General features: G+C 40.6%; 1 protein-coding gene across 2 annotated transcripts in view; it reads right to left on the reverse strand.

Annotated features, from left to right (window-relative positions):
* Window positions 1–5501: 5501 nt before the first annotated feature.
* rnf213a (ring finger protein 213a) overlaps window positions 5502–13392 on the reverse strand; it is a 39839-nt gene continuing 31948 nt past the window's right edge. For both annotated transcript variants that reach the window (XM_047801098.1, XM_047801097.1), the window contains 17 exons: window positions 13046–13288; window positions 12870–12945; window positions 12585–12619; window positions 12386–12486; window positions 11502–11658; window positions 11108–11282; window positions 10899–10993; window positions 10393–10644; window positions 10128–10260; window positions 9943–10026; window positions 9637–9817; window positions 7909–8110; window positions 7733–7810; window positions 7171–7368; window positions 6948–7037; window positions 6591–6769; window positions 5502–6469 (listed from right to left, as the gene is read on the reverse strand). In XM_047801098.1, the coding sequence (XP_047657054.1) occupies window positions 6316–6469; window positions 6591–6769; window positions 6948–7037; window positions 7171–7368; window positions 7733–7810; window positions 7909–8110; window positions 9637–9817; window positions 9943–10026; window positions 10128–10260; window positions 10393–10644; window positions 10899–10993; window positions 11108–11282; window positions 11502–11658; window positions 12386–12486; window positions 12585–12619; window positions 12870–12945; window positions 13046–13288 (2433 nt within the window). In that variant the 3' untranslated portion in view covers window positions 5502–6315. The remainder of the gene's footprint in view (window positions 6470–6590; window positions 6770–6947; window positions 7038–7170; window positions 7369–7732; window positions 7811–7908; window positions 8111–9636; window positions 9818–9942; window positions 10027–10127; window positions 10261–10392; window positions 10645–10898; window positions 10994–11107; window positions 11283–11501; window positions 11659–12385; window positions 12487–12584; window positions 12620–12869; window positions 12946–13045; window positions 13289–13392) is intronic.

Genomic DNA, 13392 nt, shown 5'->3' on the forward strand with positions numbered 1-13392 from the left:
CCCTTGTCTCACCATGTCACATCGTGACAGAACGACTCACCCCATGGATCCAGCAGAAATACTGTTTTGTCTTTGTCAGGAGGACTCCCCGGTCGAGGAATATGCAGAGGTATTCGTGGACCTGTGCAGTCAGGTCAACTTCGACGAGAAGGCGCTCAAGGATATCTTTAAGCATGGACTAAAGGACATCCTGCGGTATTTGATGCTGTCTACCCGAGAGATAAAAACATTCTCAGAGTTCGTCAACTTGGCGTTGCTCCTGGACGGGTCCACGTTAACCTTGAGCAGTGTAGAGACGGAAGCCGGCCGCAAATGTTTTTTTTTTGGGGGGGGGGGGGCAGCAAGCATCGGGGTCCGTGGGCTACAGAGCGGAACCAGCCACGGACGCCCGAATGCCCTACAGTGCCTCCGTCCAGCCCAGTCCCGTGCACACCTGTGACCGAGCCAGTTCTCATGACTACCGTACCGGTACCGCCCATGCGAACCGGCTGGTCTCCAAACTGGCGGATACCCCGATGAGGTCGGCTCGGGCGGCCGGCATCCCTAAGCCGGCAGCTGAACCAGCCGGGTTGACGGAACCTGCCGGGTCGACGGAACCTGCGGAACCGACCGGGTTGAGGGAACCTGTGGAACCGACCGGGTCGACGGAACCTGCTGAACCGACCGGGTTGACGGAACCGACCGGGTCGACGGAACCAGCCGAACCGGCGGAACCAGCCGAACCGAAATGACTGACTCGGAGAAAGCAGTTGACATGGTGACCCAAACTTCCTGAACTCTCTGCCTGGCCTGAACCTATTAATGTTCCGTCCTATGTTTCGTTTCGCTGGATTTGCCAGCCCTTCTACCTCCTGTCCCTGTTTACAGGCCCAGAGCACTACCCTGGCTGCCAACTCCGTTATGGTCCCTGGCTCGGCCTGCGGCACCACCCTGGTCTCCAGTCCTGCTCTGGTCTCTGGCTCCGCCTCCAGCACCACCCTGGTCTCCGGTCCTGCTCTGGTCTATGGCTCCGCCTCCATCACCACCCTGGTCTCCGGTCCTGCTCTGGTCTTTGGCTCCGCCTCGGCACCACCCTGGTCTCCGGTCCTGCTCTGGTCTCCGGCTCCGCCTCCGCACCACCCCGGTCACCTGCTCTGCCGGCACCACCTTGGCCTCCTGCTCTGCCGGCGCCGCCCTGGACTCCTGCTCTGCCGGGGCCGCCCTGGCCACCTGCTCTGCCGGCTCCGCCCTGGCCTCCTGCTCTCCCGGCTCCGCCCTGGCCTCCTGCTCTCCCGGCTCCGCCCTGGCCTCCTGCTCTGCCGGCTCCGACCCGCCCTCCCACCCTGGATGCGCCTTCACTCCACCCTCCATCCTACTGATATGTTACTTGCATAATAATTTGGAACACAGTGTAGAACCAGACATTATAACCTACAGTACATCATTCGTATCTTATTCACATTACACGAACTCCAATCAAATTTCACATTCATTATAAAATACTGGCTATAAGGCACTGAACAGTGTTACTCTGCACTACCTTGGTGAACTTTTGTCATTTTCTTGCTGCTTTAATCAAAATCTATGGGCTGTTTTTTGGTACTCTGAACAAAATTGTTTGCAAATTTGACTTTATTTACTGCAAACTTAATCAAAACTGAATTCATTATGGAATTCTTAATGACTTGTTTCAAATCTACATATATTCCACAAAATGACCAAAACAAGTGCAAGGTAGCTGTAGAAAAGAGGCATAACTAAAAACAAGAACACGCACACTCAGGCACAACAACACTGAAGGGTTGGAGTAAGAGCTAGGGCTCAGTTTCCAGAGAATCAAAGCACTTCTGTAGCAATGCTGGTGTGAAATCATATTTAATACGCATTGTCCAAACTTAACACCACTTTTTGCTTGTGAGTTCTTTTTATTTTCCAGTGCAAGGGTAACATGCAAACATTTGAATAATGAGCGAGGACTGGAGTATTAAAGGTTCTAATCTGGGTAGACATATTAACTTTAGAATTAATGTCATAAAATATAATAGTCTTGGTGACTATAAGTCAATTCAATTTTGTTTGTATAATACTTTTAACAATGGACATTGGCTCAAACCAGGTTTAGAGAAATGTAAAAATTTACAATAAAAATGAGAAGTTTAAAATGTATATTTATCTTTAATGAGAAAACCACAGGTAATGGCAGCAAGGGAAAATCTCCCTGAGATGATATGAGGAAGTAACCACAAGAGAAAGCAGACTCGAAAAGGAACTCATCCTCATCTGGGTGACACCAGGGAGTGTGATTTTAAATAATGTCCTTTCTATAGCTGTATAACTGGATAAAAGTTTGAGACAGTCACTGTTATTCCCACAAGGGGGCAAAATAGAGCAATAATCCCAGGGCCATAAACTCAGCTACTGTTAAAATGCAATTGTTAATGCAATTTTTTTTAGCAAGTGAAAAATTAATGCAGAATAAGAAAAAAAAAGTTTTCCATGCAAAATGCACCAGTTCTTATTTTTTCCTAAAGCTTACAGCATATTATTTCGCACCATTATGAGCTCACATAGTATGTTGAATTTATAAGTCATTCCGCGTCCCCACCTTCACCCACTGTCATGAAATTTGGGTGATACATGGTAGAAACGAGGTTTCTCTGCAGGGTGGCCTTACTCTCTGAAATCGGGTGAGAAGTGAATGTCTGACAAGTTGAACCAGTCGAGGTGGCTTGGGTATCTGATAAGGGCGCCTCCCTTTAGAGGTGTACCAGGCACAGATGCTTGGGCTGAGGCCCCAAGGCCCACCCAGGACCTGATAGAGAGATCTCGATATTGGTTCACCATCTAACCTCATTAGGCTAAAACACTGATGAGAATGTAATACAGCAAGAATAATGTATAAACAGTATTACTGTCCATTTCAGAAGACAGTGATGTATACTGAATTGTTCTGGGTAGTTTGTTAGTGCTGGTGCTAAAATGCTGCTTTGTAATCACACTGACATCCAGACAAATACTGCATAATATACAGTGTAAAGTATGATGAAAATTATTTCTTCTACAGAGTATAGAACTTGACATGCAGTTAACTGACAGTGGAAATATATCAGATCAAAGTTGAAAGCATGGATATTGATGACAAATAGAAAGATGTAGAGAGTGTTAGACCCATGAGAAGGTGAATTTAACGATCTGCGAATGTTAAATTATAGTTTAGTATAGTTTGCCATTCTAAAAGACCTCCATAAAATATATAGACATACAGTATAGCTAGTCTTTGTTACTGATTCCAGAAGATGTCAGGGATGATGGCAAAGAGCTGTTGATCAGACAGTACACGTGAAGGTCAAGAATTTGCGAAAGAAAGATCCTAGTTTTTAAAGGTGGCCCTTATGCTAAGCTGACAAAGGGAAAAAAAAAAAAAAAACAGACATCCAGTGACATTGTCTAACTACTCATTCTCCAATCATGCCTACTTAAGTTCCTATCGCAAACATCACTGAATCATTAACTCTGTGTCTAAATCAAACAGCATGTTCCCAAGGAGAAAAAAGTGAGATAAAAGTGTGTTATGAACTGACCTCTATACTACTGTATGTTGTACATAAAGCAAGCTCTGCATAGAAAATAAACCCCTGTGTTCCAAAAAAAAAAACTTTCAATTCAATTTTATTTGTATAGCACTTTTAACAATTCCCATTGACTCAAAGCAGCTTTACAGAAGTATGGAAACAGACGAGAGAGAAAAAAGAAATATATTAATTTAAGACGAGACTCCATCCAGGGGTAGAACATCAGGATTGAAGAAGTAGCTCCATAAGAAGACACGATCAGTCTCGGAACTCAGAACAACAGGAGCTCAGAAGTGGCATATATAGCTACATATAGTTAGTCAGTGAGTGAGTGAGTGAGTGAGTGAGTGAGTGAGTGAGTGAGAGAGAGAGAGAGAGAGAGAGAGAAAGAGAGAAAGAGAGAGAGAGAGAGAGAGAGAGAGAGAAATGACAGCATAACTAAAAGGCTAGAGCCAGAAGGTGACACAGACATGGGGGCTTCCTGGGACGTAAAGCGTCCCACCACTCCACAGTCTGCAAACCTGAGCGACTTGAGAGGGTGGTAAGCCGACAGTATCCAGACATCCCAGTTCACCAAACACTCTATGCCCATGAACCCTCCAGATCTGCTCCTTTAACTAAGAAAATCTATTCATAAAAAGCTAGACTAAACAAAGGTGTTTTTATTAGTGTTTTTAACACTAATTGGAAGGCTGTTACATAACTGTGGGGCTCTGTGAAAAAAAAGCTCTGCCCCCTGCTGTAGCCTTTTGTACTTCAGGAACTACCAATTAGCCTGCACCTTTTGATCAAAGTGGACCTACTGGAACATCCAGACAGTAAAGCATCACAATAATCCAACCTAGAGGTAACAAATGCATGAACTAGTGTTTCTGCATCATGTAATGACATCATATGTCTTACCTTAGCAATATTTCTGAGATGAAATAAGGCTACCCTTGTGATATTATTTATGAGAGCTTCAAATGAGAGACTGGTGTCAATAATCACACCACGGTCTTTTACTGCTGCACATGGTGTAATAGAAAGACCATCCAATTTAACTCTCCTTTTACTGTGGAACTAGTAAAAGCACTTATGTCTAAGCAGGAGGAAGTTAGTAAGCATCCACTGTCTTGTCCTTCACTCAATCTTCAATCTTATTAAGCTGGTGTCTCACATCTGAATTAGTTGAAACATAGCTGCATGTCATCAGCATTACAGTGGAAGCCAATACTATATTTACGAATAATTGCACCAAAGGGGTAGCATACTGTATATAAGAGAAAAGCAATGGGACTAAAACAGAACCTTGCAGAACACCAAACATTACCTTTGTTTATTTAGAGTGGTCAATCCTGCCTTTAGTGCATCAATGGAAAATAGACCATTAGAAAGTAGACCATTAGAATGATTGTACATGTCTCTGATCTGGCTGTTGTGAACAGCTGACTTGGGTACCAATGAAACAAAGTATGGCAGAGCATTCACCAACAGTACACACCAGATCAATAGCAGAAGCCATTGTGCAAGCAGCAAAGCCAAACAGGTGTAGATTGCCACAGTGCACTTGTACTTTAACAACTGCAAGTTACACTACATAATTCTACAATGAAAATGCTAGAAGACAACAGGCCAAAGACAGTAACTCTGAGATATGGGCTAGCATTTGGCAACAGCATTAAGTTTCAGATAAGGGCTAAGAAGTAAGCAGTGTGTAAATAAATAAATAAATAAATAAATAAATACTCACTCACTCACTCACTCACTCACTCACTCACTCACTCACTCACTCACTCACTCACTCACTCACTCACTCACTCACTCACTCACTCACTCACTCACTCACTCACTCACTCACTCACTCACTCACTCACTCACTCACTCACTCACTCACTCACTCACTCACTCACTCACTCACTCACTCACTCACTCACTCCCTGTTTTTATCATTCACAAATGTGGTGAGTGTTCAGATTTTTTTACACAACAACTTTATTACAAGTTTAAAATAATGCAACAGTTGCTCATTCTATTAGCTAAACATATGATAAACTTTATTTGGGAAATACTTTGATCTTAACAGTTTTACAGTAACTGCAACAGAACACACAATAATGTAGGTAAGGCAATTATTATTGTTGTTTTCTTACTAATAAAGTGTAAGAATTACTAACTGATTACTAAGCAGAAAATCAGATCTTTGCTACTAAAACCCACGATTAAGTCTGAGCCTAGTACGATCAGATCAACAGTGATTGTTTTTTTTTTCCATCCCAATTTTATCCCAGAGCTTAATTGAGCTTCAAAAAGTCCCTGAGTATAAATTTTGACTAATTTACTTGTATACTGATCAATACATATATGGGAAAGGAATCTGTAAAACAAATCCCAAAAAAATAAGTGCAAACAAATCAGTAACAAGTAGGATGTGAAAGGATAATGGAATGATCCAGCATGCTTACAAAAGGAATCATCACAGATTGTACGCATTTTTATTTTTTTTTTTGCCTGCCGAAACAGGACGATGCATTGTTGTTGTGCAAACTATAGCTTGTTTATATATCAAGTCATTTTAACTTTATGCTAATAATGCAGCAGCAAATTGAAACATTCCAAACAGTCAATTATTATATTGCACTTTAATGTGCAACCAATTGCACTTTTTATCCCACAGGCACCTAGGCTTAAAATGCTGCTTAAATATGATGATTGTAAAGAACTTCAACTCTGAGACAGTAAACTGATATATGGAGTGGATGATGGGGAAACTCTGAAGTGGGCTTTATCTTTGCATTCGCTCTTGCTTAAGTAGGATGGAGAACTTCCAGGCCTCAATGTACTGTGCTAAAAGTATCTCATCAGGGAACAGCTCCTCCACATCTGGAGGGACATCCATGTCTTTTCGTTCCATGTAGGACACCATAGTGTCTTTTACGCTGGTAAAAGAAAACCACATGTGAAAAAAAAGGACACGGTAAATATAGTATAGAGACTACTTGTAACTTGACTTAGAGTAAAATGTTTTCTTCCAACGCCAGCACAATGTTGCAGGCTCACCTCCAGTTGGGCTTGTAGGTGTCAGTGGCATTTGGGTTCTTCAAGACCAGCAGCAGAAACTCGTGCATTTCCAGCAAGAATGAATCTGCACTGGTCTTTGTGAAGAAGACGGTCAACAGCATTTTTTCCTCCTCTCCCAGAGTTTTCTTGTAATCGTTACTTATCCCTACGAATGGGTCCTAAGAAATACACAAATCAGCTTAAATAAAAAAACGGACTCAGACCATCAACTTGAACAATTTGAAAATTCTTTCAACAATGAAACATTAAATATAGGTTGACTATATTGTACTGTACAATAAGTGGCACAATACATTCTGTTTACGGCACTCGAATACACAACACTAATTCCTGTACCCTCTTAAGGCGTAGCATTGTCTCAGATTTGAGAGAAGTGAGGAGCTGCCACAGAGCCACACAGTGTTTCACACAACACCTACTCAGAACCTGTAGATTAAGCACAATGTTCAGAATTATTCACATATCTATTTACACAAAGTGACAATTTATCCAAGTTTACTTCTTTTACATGTCTGAGAGAGAAAACCGAAATGAAAATCTTCAAATGTCTTATAGTTACCTTAAATACATGCGAGGCTATGTGGTCAGCCATTTGGAGTACGTCCTTCAGGTAATCGCCCAGCTGCATATTGGGTTCTCCTCCAGTCATGGCCAGGAAGCCCAGGGCCACTTCCACAGTTGACAAAGCCTCACATACGTCACTGTAGGACTGCAGCTCTATGGACAGTGTGGACTGGCTTAGCGAGGACAAAGACTCCTGTAGCAGACATACAGCCAGGGATGAAAGTCAATTTCTTATCATAATATACATAAAGAATAAAGACAATAAGCACAACCAAGAAAATACAGCGATCATTAAGCATATATACATTCACCAGCCACTTTAAAAGAAACCTGTACACCTGCAGTTCAGCAGTTATATGACAGCAGCAGTGTTGAAAGTGATGTAAATGCAGAATAAGAGCATTGGTTAAGTTTACCGTCAAATATCAGAAAGATGGGAAAGTGATCTCAGTGAATGACTGGATAATTTCATAAATACGCAGGTATTAATTTTAAAGTGACCGATCAGTGAGTCACAATAAAAATCGAAAATGTTTTGAAAATTTCCTAAAACTTACTTGTTGGACTTTGCCTTTCACGTCCTGGAAGATATTTTCATAATTCCGGTCATGTCTGTTTATAAGGGTCGGGATTCCCTAAAAGACGTGAAGATGTGATTAATATTATTTTCATGGGCTGAATTGATACAAATATAATGTATTTTTATTGTCTCTTGCATGTTCTGCAGACCCACATTAAGGCTGATTACTGGCTTGCCCTGCAGAAAGCGTGTGAGGAGCTGCTGCTGGATTTTGGGCAGGTCATATTCGGACAGTGTCTCCCGGCCACACTCCATGCTGTACTGGCAGTTGGAAAGCACCAGAGGTATCAGATCTCGTTCTACCTCGTATCTGATCACATGGAGCTCTGTCAGGTCTGCTGGAGACACTGTATAGCTGTGCGAAATAAAAAAGGAAAAAATAAATTAAATAAACAAGGGACAAGATAAGGTCAGAATTTTTCCATCCGTATGTTAAAAAACATAAAATGTCTTTGTTTTGTGGTAAATTAGCTTAAACACACACACAAAAATACAAGTAAGAATTTAACCTTTGATTAAAGTACATTTATTTTCAGAAAATTTCAATTCAATTCGCAGAAGAAAGAGAAAAAAATAAATAAATATAGAAGAAGAAGAAGAAGAAGAAGAAGAAGAAGAAGAAGAAGAAAAAAAATAAGGATAAAAAATAAATAAATGAAACTTCCCAATTAAAGTTTAAAACGGATTTCAAAAAGATGAACTTAAAATTTCAAATACTATTTATCTATTACTCTCCCTAATCCTCTTATTGAACCCATCCTCATTTGGGTGACACTCTACGCCTGAGGAACTAATGGGTCATCGTAAACTCGGAGTTCAGCACAGACCTGATTGCTGATAAAGACCAGACCATACAGCTGACTGACACAACATTGGTGCAAAGGAAGGCATGACAAAAATGACAACTAAAACAACACTTCACAATTAACTAGACTACCTACAACATGAATAGAATCTAACTGTAGCATGTTCCCATATATAATTGATCTATGAGTTTAAGATCTCTCATCCATGGTGTCCTGTTTCACATGGGTATAAATGTGAGTCTTAGTCATTTATTGACCTTCATAAACCGGACAAGGTCAATAAAAATACCTACATACCTGAATTATTAAAACAATTGGAGCTGAACTATGTTGTATGGTCAGATGAGACAAACAAATCTGTTAGGTACTCAAGATGCCGCTATGAAGTGTGCTCAAGGAGCTGTGATGTTGTGTGCCTGCTTTTCAGTGAGGTTCATGGACCCCTTCTTAGGATGCATGGCATCAGACTGCATGAAGTACCAGGAGATAAATGAAAATTTGCCTGTCTGCCTAGAAGCAACAAATAGACTGTGGCTGGATATTCTCATAGAGCAAAGATGAGATGGTCTAACAGTATGCAGAGTAGTACATACATTTGAGAAGCTTCAATTAAAGGGTGTTTCCAACCAAATTGCACAGACTGTGTACAACCATCTACAAAAGCTTGCACTATTCTGTATGGACAGACAAACATTTTAATTTATCTCATCTTAGAGCATGGGCATGCATGGCTTCCAGTATCCTTTGTATTTACTGATGCTAACTAAAGCATATGGATGAATGCCATATTATCTGCCGCCGATGGATGCAAGACCCTTAAAAATTATTTAAGAGCATTATAAAATTTCTGCAAAATAACAGGATTTTTTTTTCCACTCACCATCTTTAACAAGATTTCCAATAATTCTTACTATACTGTATATACTGTATATATAGTGGTTAACGCTGTGCTCCTGCCATTATAACATTAGCTTGTCTGTTACTGACAGAGGAACATGCTCTTCAGTTCTGCTTACAGAAAGCACCGATTCATTTAGTGCTGTTTCAATAAGACACCATAATGTGAAATCTTTACCTTGTTTCTTCTCCAGTATGCTTGTCTACTGCATAAATTATGTCATTATGCAGAGCAATTAAGTAGCTGACCAGAGCAGTGGAACACAGACCCAGACCCTGTCTTCGTGGCAGCAGCACTTGCAGGTTACAATTAAGGTCCAGGTCTTCTTGGCAGTACTCATCTGGAAGCTTGATCTCTCCTGACAGTTAAAACACAGTCCAGATTTTATTACAGAAACAAAAGACAATGGAAAAAAAGTGTTCTGATTTTTGAAACAATTTAATATAGCTTTTATTTCAACAGATTTTATTGGAAGAGGCTTACCGTTTGTAGCCAGAGATCCTCTCAGTTGGTTCCATGTGGACAGGAAGATATTGATGCGCTTTTTATATGATGTTATTAGAGATTCTGGAGGAAAAACAAGAAAATTATAGAATTCTAATAGTCAGAAGTAGACTTTTTTTTTTAAAGCTCATAAGCATGCATGGATTCCAAAGTATAGACATTACCTGCTTTCAGGTTCTGAAGGAACTGTGCTATAGTGCCACATTGAAGCTCCATCACATTCTGGAACTTCTTCACCAGATCCCTCTGAAGAGCAAGGATGTCTGGGAGGAAGGTGACCAACCTCAACTCTGCCTCCTAAACAACAGCATACATTAACACGTAAGGCTCATAAGTGCTAACGTTAACAATAATTAACAACACATAAAACAATGCAAAATAATCAGAATCTTTTCACTGCTTGTAAGTTAATGCTTGAATCTAGATTACTTTCTGTAAGAACTTCCAGAGGATGGGAAGTGTGTCCCTTCCTCCATTCTGCTCCAAAATGTGGCCCAGGCTCAAAAGAGAGACACGTTGCCTGCAGCTCCACACAGATGAGCCATGAATCAAAGAACCTTGAGGTAAAGTGCGCAGAAACAGACGCGGCTCTCCGTATGTCAGCTTCATCACCGGGTTCGATGAAACCCTCTCATCATCTCTGATGTAGGCGTTTACTTTTGCCAGTTGATTCTCCAAAACCTGTGGTGGTAACAAAATAACAAACACATAGCAAAGTAAATAATCACACCGAGTACGATCACAAGTTGTATCGCTTTACTTCTTATGAACACTATCAGATTACATTTCCATAATGAAATTCTACAGAATTTAGTCATAAATGCCAAACTCCTTTATTTGAGTGTAAATAGACTAGTCTTGATTCAAAGCCCAGATTTCACACAGGAAGTGACATCAAGGAGAAAGATTTGCTAAGACGCAGCCATCTACTGTACCTTCAGCTGGCATGTGATAATATCAGTGGTCACGGTCATCTCCCAGTTATTTCTGCCATCTTTAGTGGAAAGCACATTATCATAAAGTACAGGCCCTGTAAACAAACAAACAAACAAACAAATAAATAAATAAGTAAGTACATAAGAACGCAAGAACAATATCAGAATGCATTGATGAGTTCTAGGTGACTGTGGTATAAAGTTCTTACACTGACTCGGCTGATGGGGTTCTAGAAGCCTGCAGATGGTCAGGTGAATGGTGCAAACCGTGTCATCTGCCCCCTTCCCTAGAGTTCTCATTAGCTGCTCAATATCCTTCTGCAGATGGGCCAAAAGAAAGGTCCCAGGTTGTGCCACAGTGGGTTTAATGATTGCGGTCAGATCCTAGAAAATACAGCAAAGGATGGGACAATTACAACAGAGTCATGAAAGAACGAGAAAGTCAGTGCCATAAAGCAATGAATATTTTTAGATATTACACATGCAATATAATATCACCAAGCAGTCCCTCTAGACCAATAGCATCATAAAGACCGGAATGGAATTACAATTAAGTATACCAAAAAGGGAATACAGCAGAACGTGCAAGTATATATACAATACCTGGGGCTGCTTAGAGGCTCCCAGTAGCATGGCCATATGTGTAAGCATCCTCAGCAGGGTGAATGGAGCAGGAGACATGTTCTTTGTGTCCTGCATATCTGGTAGATCTCTGCGCTGTGGATCCCCCAGGATGTGCCCTGTCTGCGTGCGGTCCCCTCTGCAATAAGAAACAAAGATCAGTCTTCTAGACCACCCACATGGCACAAATGCATATTAAAATGGGACACATTTCAACAGCGAACAGTAAGTCACTATTTACAAATAAGTACAGAACATGTTTCTCTTTTAGACAGCAGTTGTAGCTCCTGCCTTTGATTTGTATACACACAGCAGTTTATGGCTATAAATCACTATTTGCAAATATATAAAGCAAATCTATAGACGTCCACTAGAGGGCGTGTACTCAGGCGACTGCATTGAGGTGAAAAAGAACATTCTCTACACAAGCTGAGTGCCAAATACTATACTATGGCCTAATAGTTACAAATATTTACACTAATTACTACTATACTAATAGGAGTACATACTGGTAAAAGGGTTTATTTCTGCAAAGTCTGTTAAATATGAACCAATTTTCACTACAAAGGAAATGACGTAAAAATTCAGTACTCATTGCTTTCAGTGGTACGCGAGATCAATTTAATGTACAAATCAGTGAAATTGACAGTTACGTGACTAAAATGGTAGCAAATGAAAGCCAAGCTTGGTTGATGGTACCCACTTGTAGCCTACTGTGTCCTCTATGCCACAACAAACATATAACCATACATAAAAACGCTTAGGTTAATTTTCAAGTCGATATTTGGCTATTTCTGTAATTACTGTAACCATTCAATGCATTTCCACTCAAATCCATAATGAAACTCTAAATAAGAATTACTTACTGTACTGTAAATGTCTGGAAGCCTTGAACAGGTCTGTGTTCAAGACCTCCTATCTCTACCTTGCAGTCTGGACAGCGACTCTTCTCCATTGGCTGGCCACACTAATGCGACATAAAAAAGGAAAACAGTACAATCAGATAAATTAATACAAAACTAACCCAAGGGCAAATAAGGAAAAACATTTGTTAAATTGACCCACCTCCCCAACAGTGCATGGGTGCCCATTTGGACAAACTGAAGAGAAAAGAAAAAAGTAAACTATATTAAATATAACAATTGAGGTAAAATGTGGACATGTAATGAACAGTTATCATACATCATATATCAGTTTCAAATATGAAGCAGGTAATATTAATGATAATAATGAATGCAACAATTATATGAACATTTGGAAATTACTAAAATGGTAAAATAAACAAGCCTACTGTGTATTAGGTATTTCACAATTAGCAGGTCTTGTAAAAACCTGCAAATTTGTACTTACAATACCACTGCAATTGCCCCATGGCCTGCTGGGCAACAGCAAGCATGTCATCTGGCATGGTGGGTATGAAGGCTCTCTGTACAAACAAAAAAATAAGACAGACATCATTGTATATTTCGAAAAACCATCACAATACAACCTTGCTTTGCTACAGAAAGAACATCCATCAACCGAACCTGCATGTTGGAGGGAAAGAAAGCGAGCTGTAAGAGGGGCTGCAACACTGCTTGTTTTGCACAGAGAAGCACTGCTGCCAGGTGAACAGTGAGCTCCAGGACCGCACACTCAACACCCGATAAATTGGGATGTAAATGCAGGGCAGGCAACTGGTTATGCACCAGAGCATGAGCAAAGTCCCTGGATTCTGGCACAACAAAGAATTTAGAGTTCTTGATGAAGTCTTCAAGTGCTGCCAATTGCTAAAAAAAAAAAAAAAAAGGAAGCAAAAAGTTAATGAGGCTCTCAATCTCAATATACACTGTATGGCCAAAGGTATGTGGACACTCGACCAATCACACGTGCG

This window comes from Tachysurus fulvidraco, chromosome 15 (assembly GCF_022655615.1).
Source record: "Tachysurus fulvidraco isolate hzauxx_2018 chromosome 15, HZAU_PFXX_2.0, whole genome shotgun sequence".
NCBI classification, from domain to species: domain Eukaryota; kingdom Metazoa; phylum Chordata; class Actinopteri; order Siluriformes; family Bagridae; genus Tachysurus; species Tachysurus fulvidraco.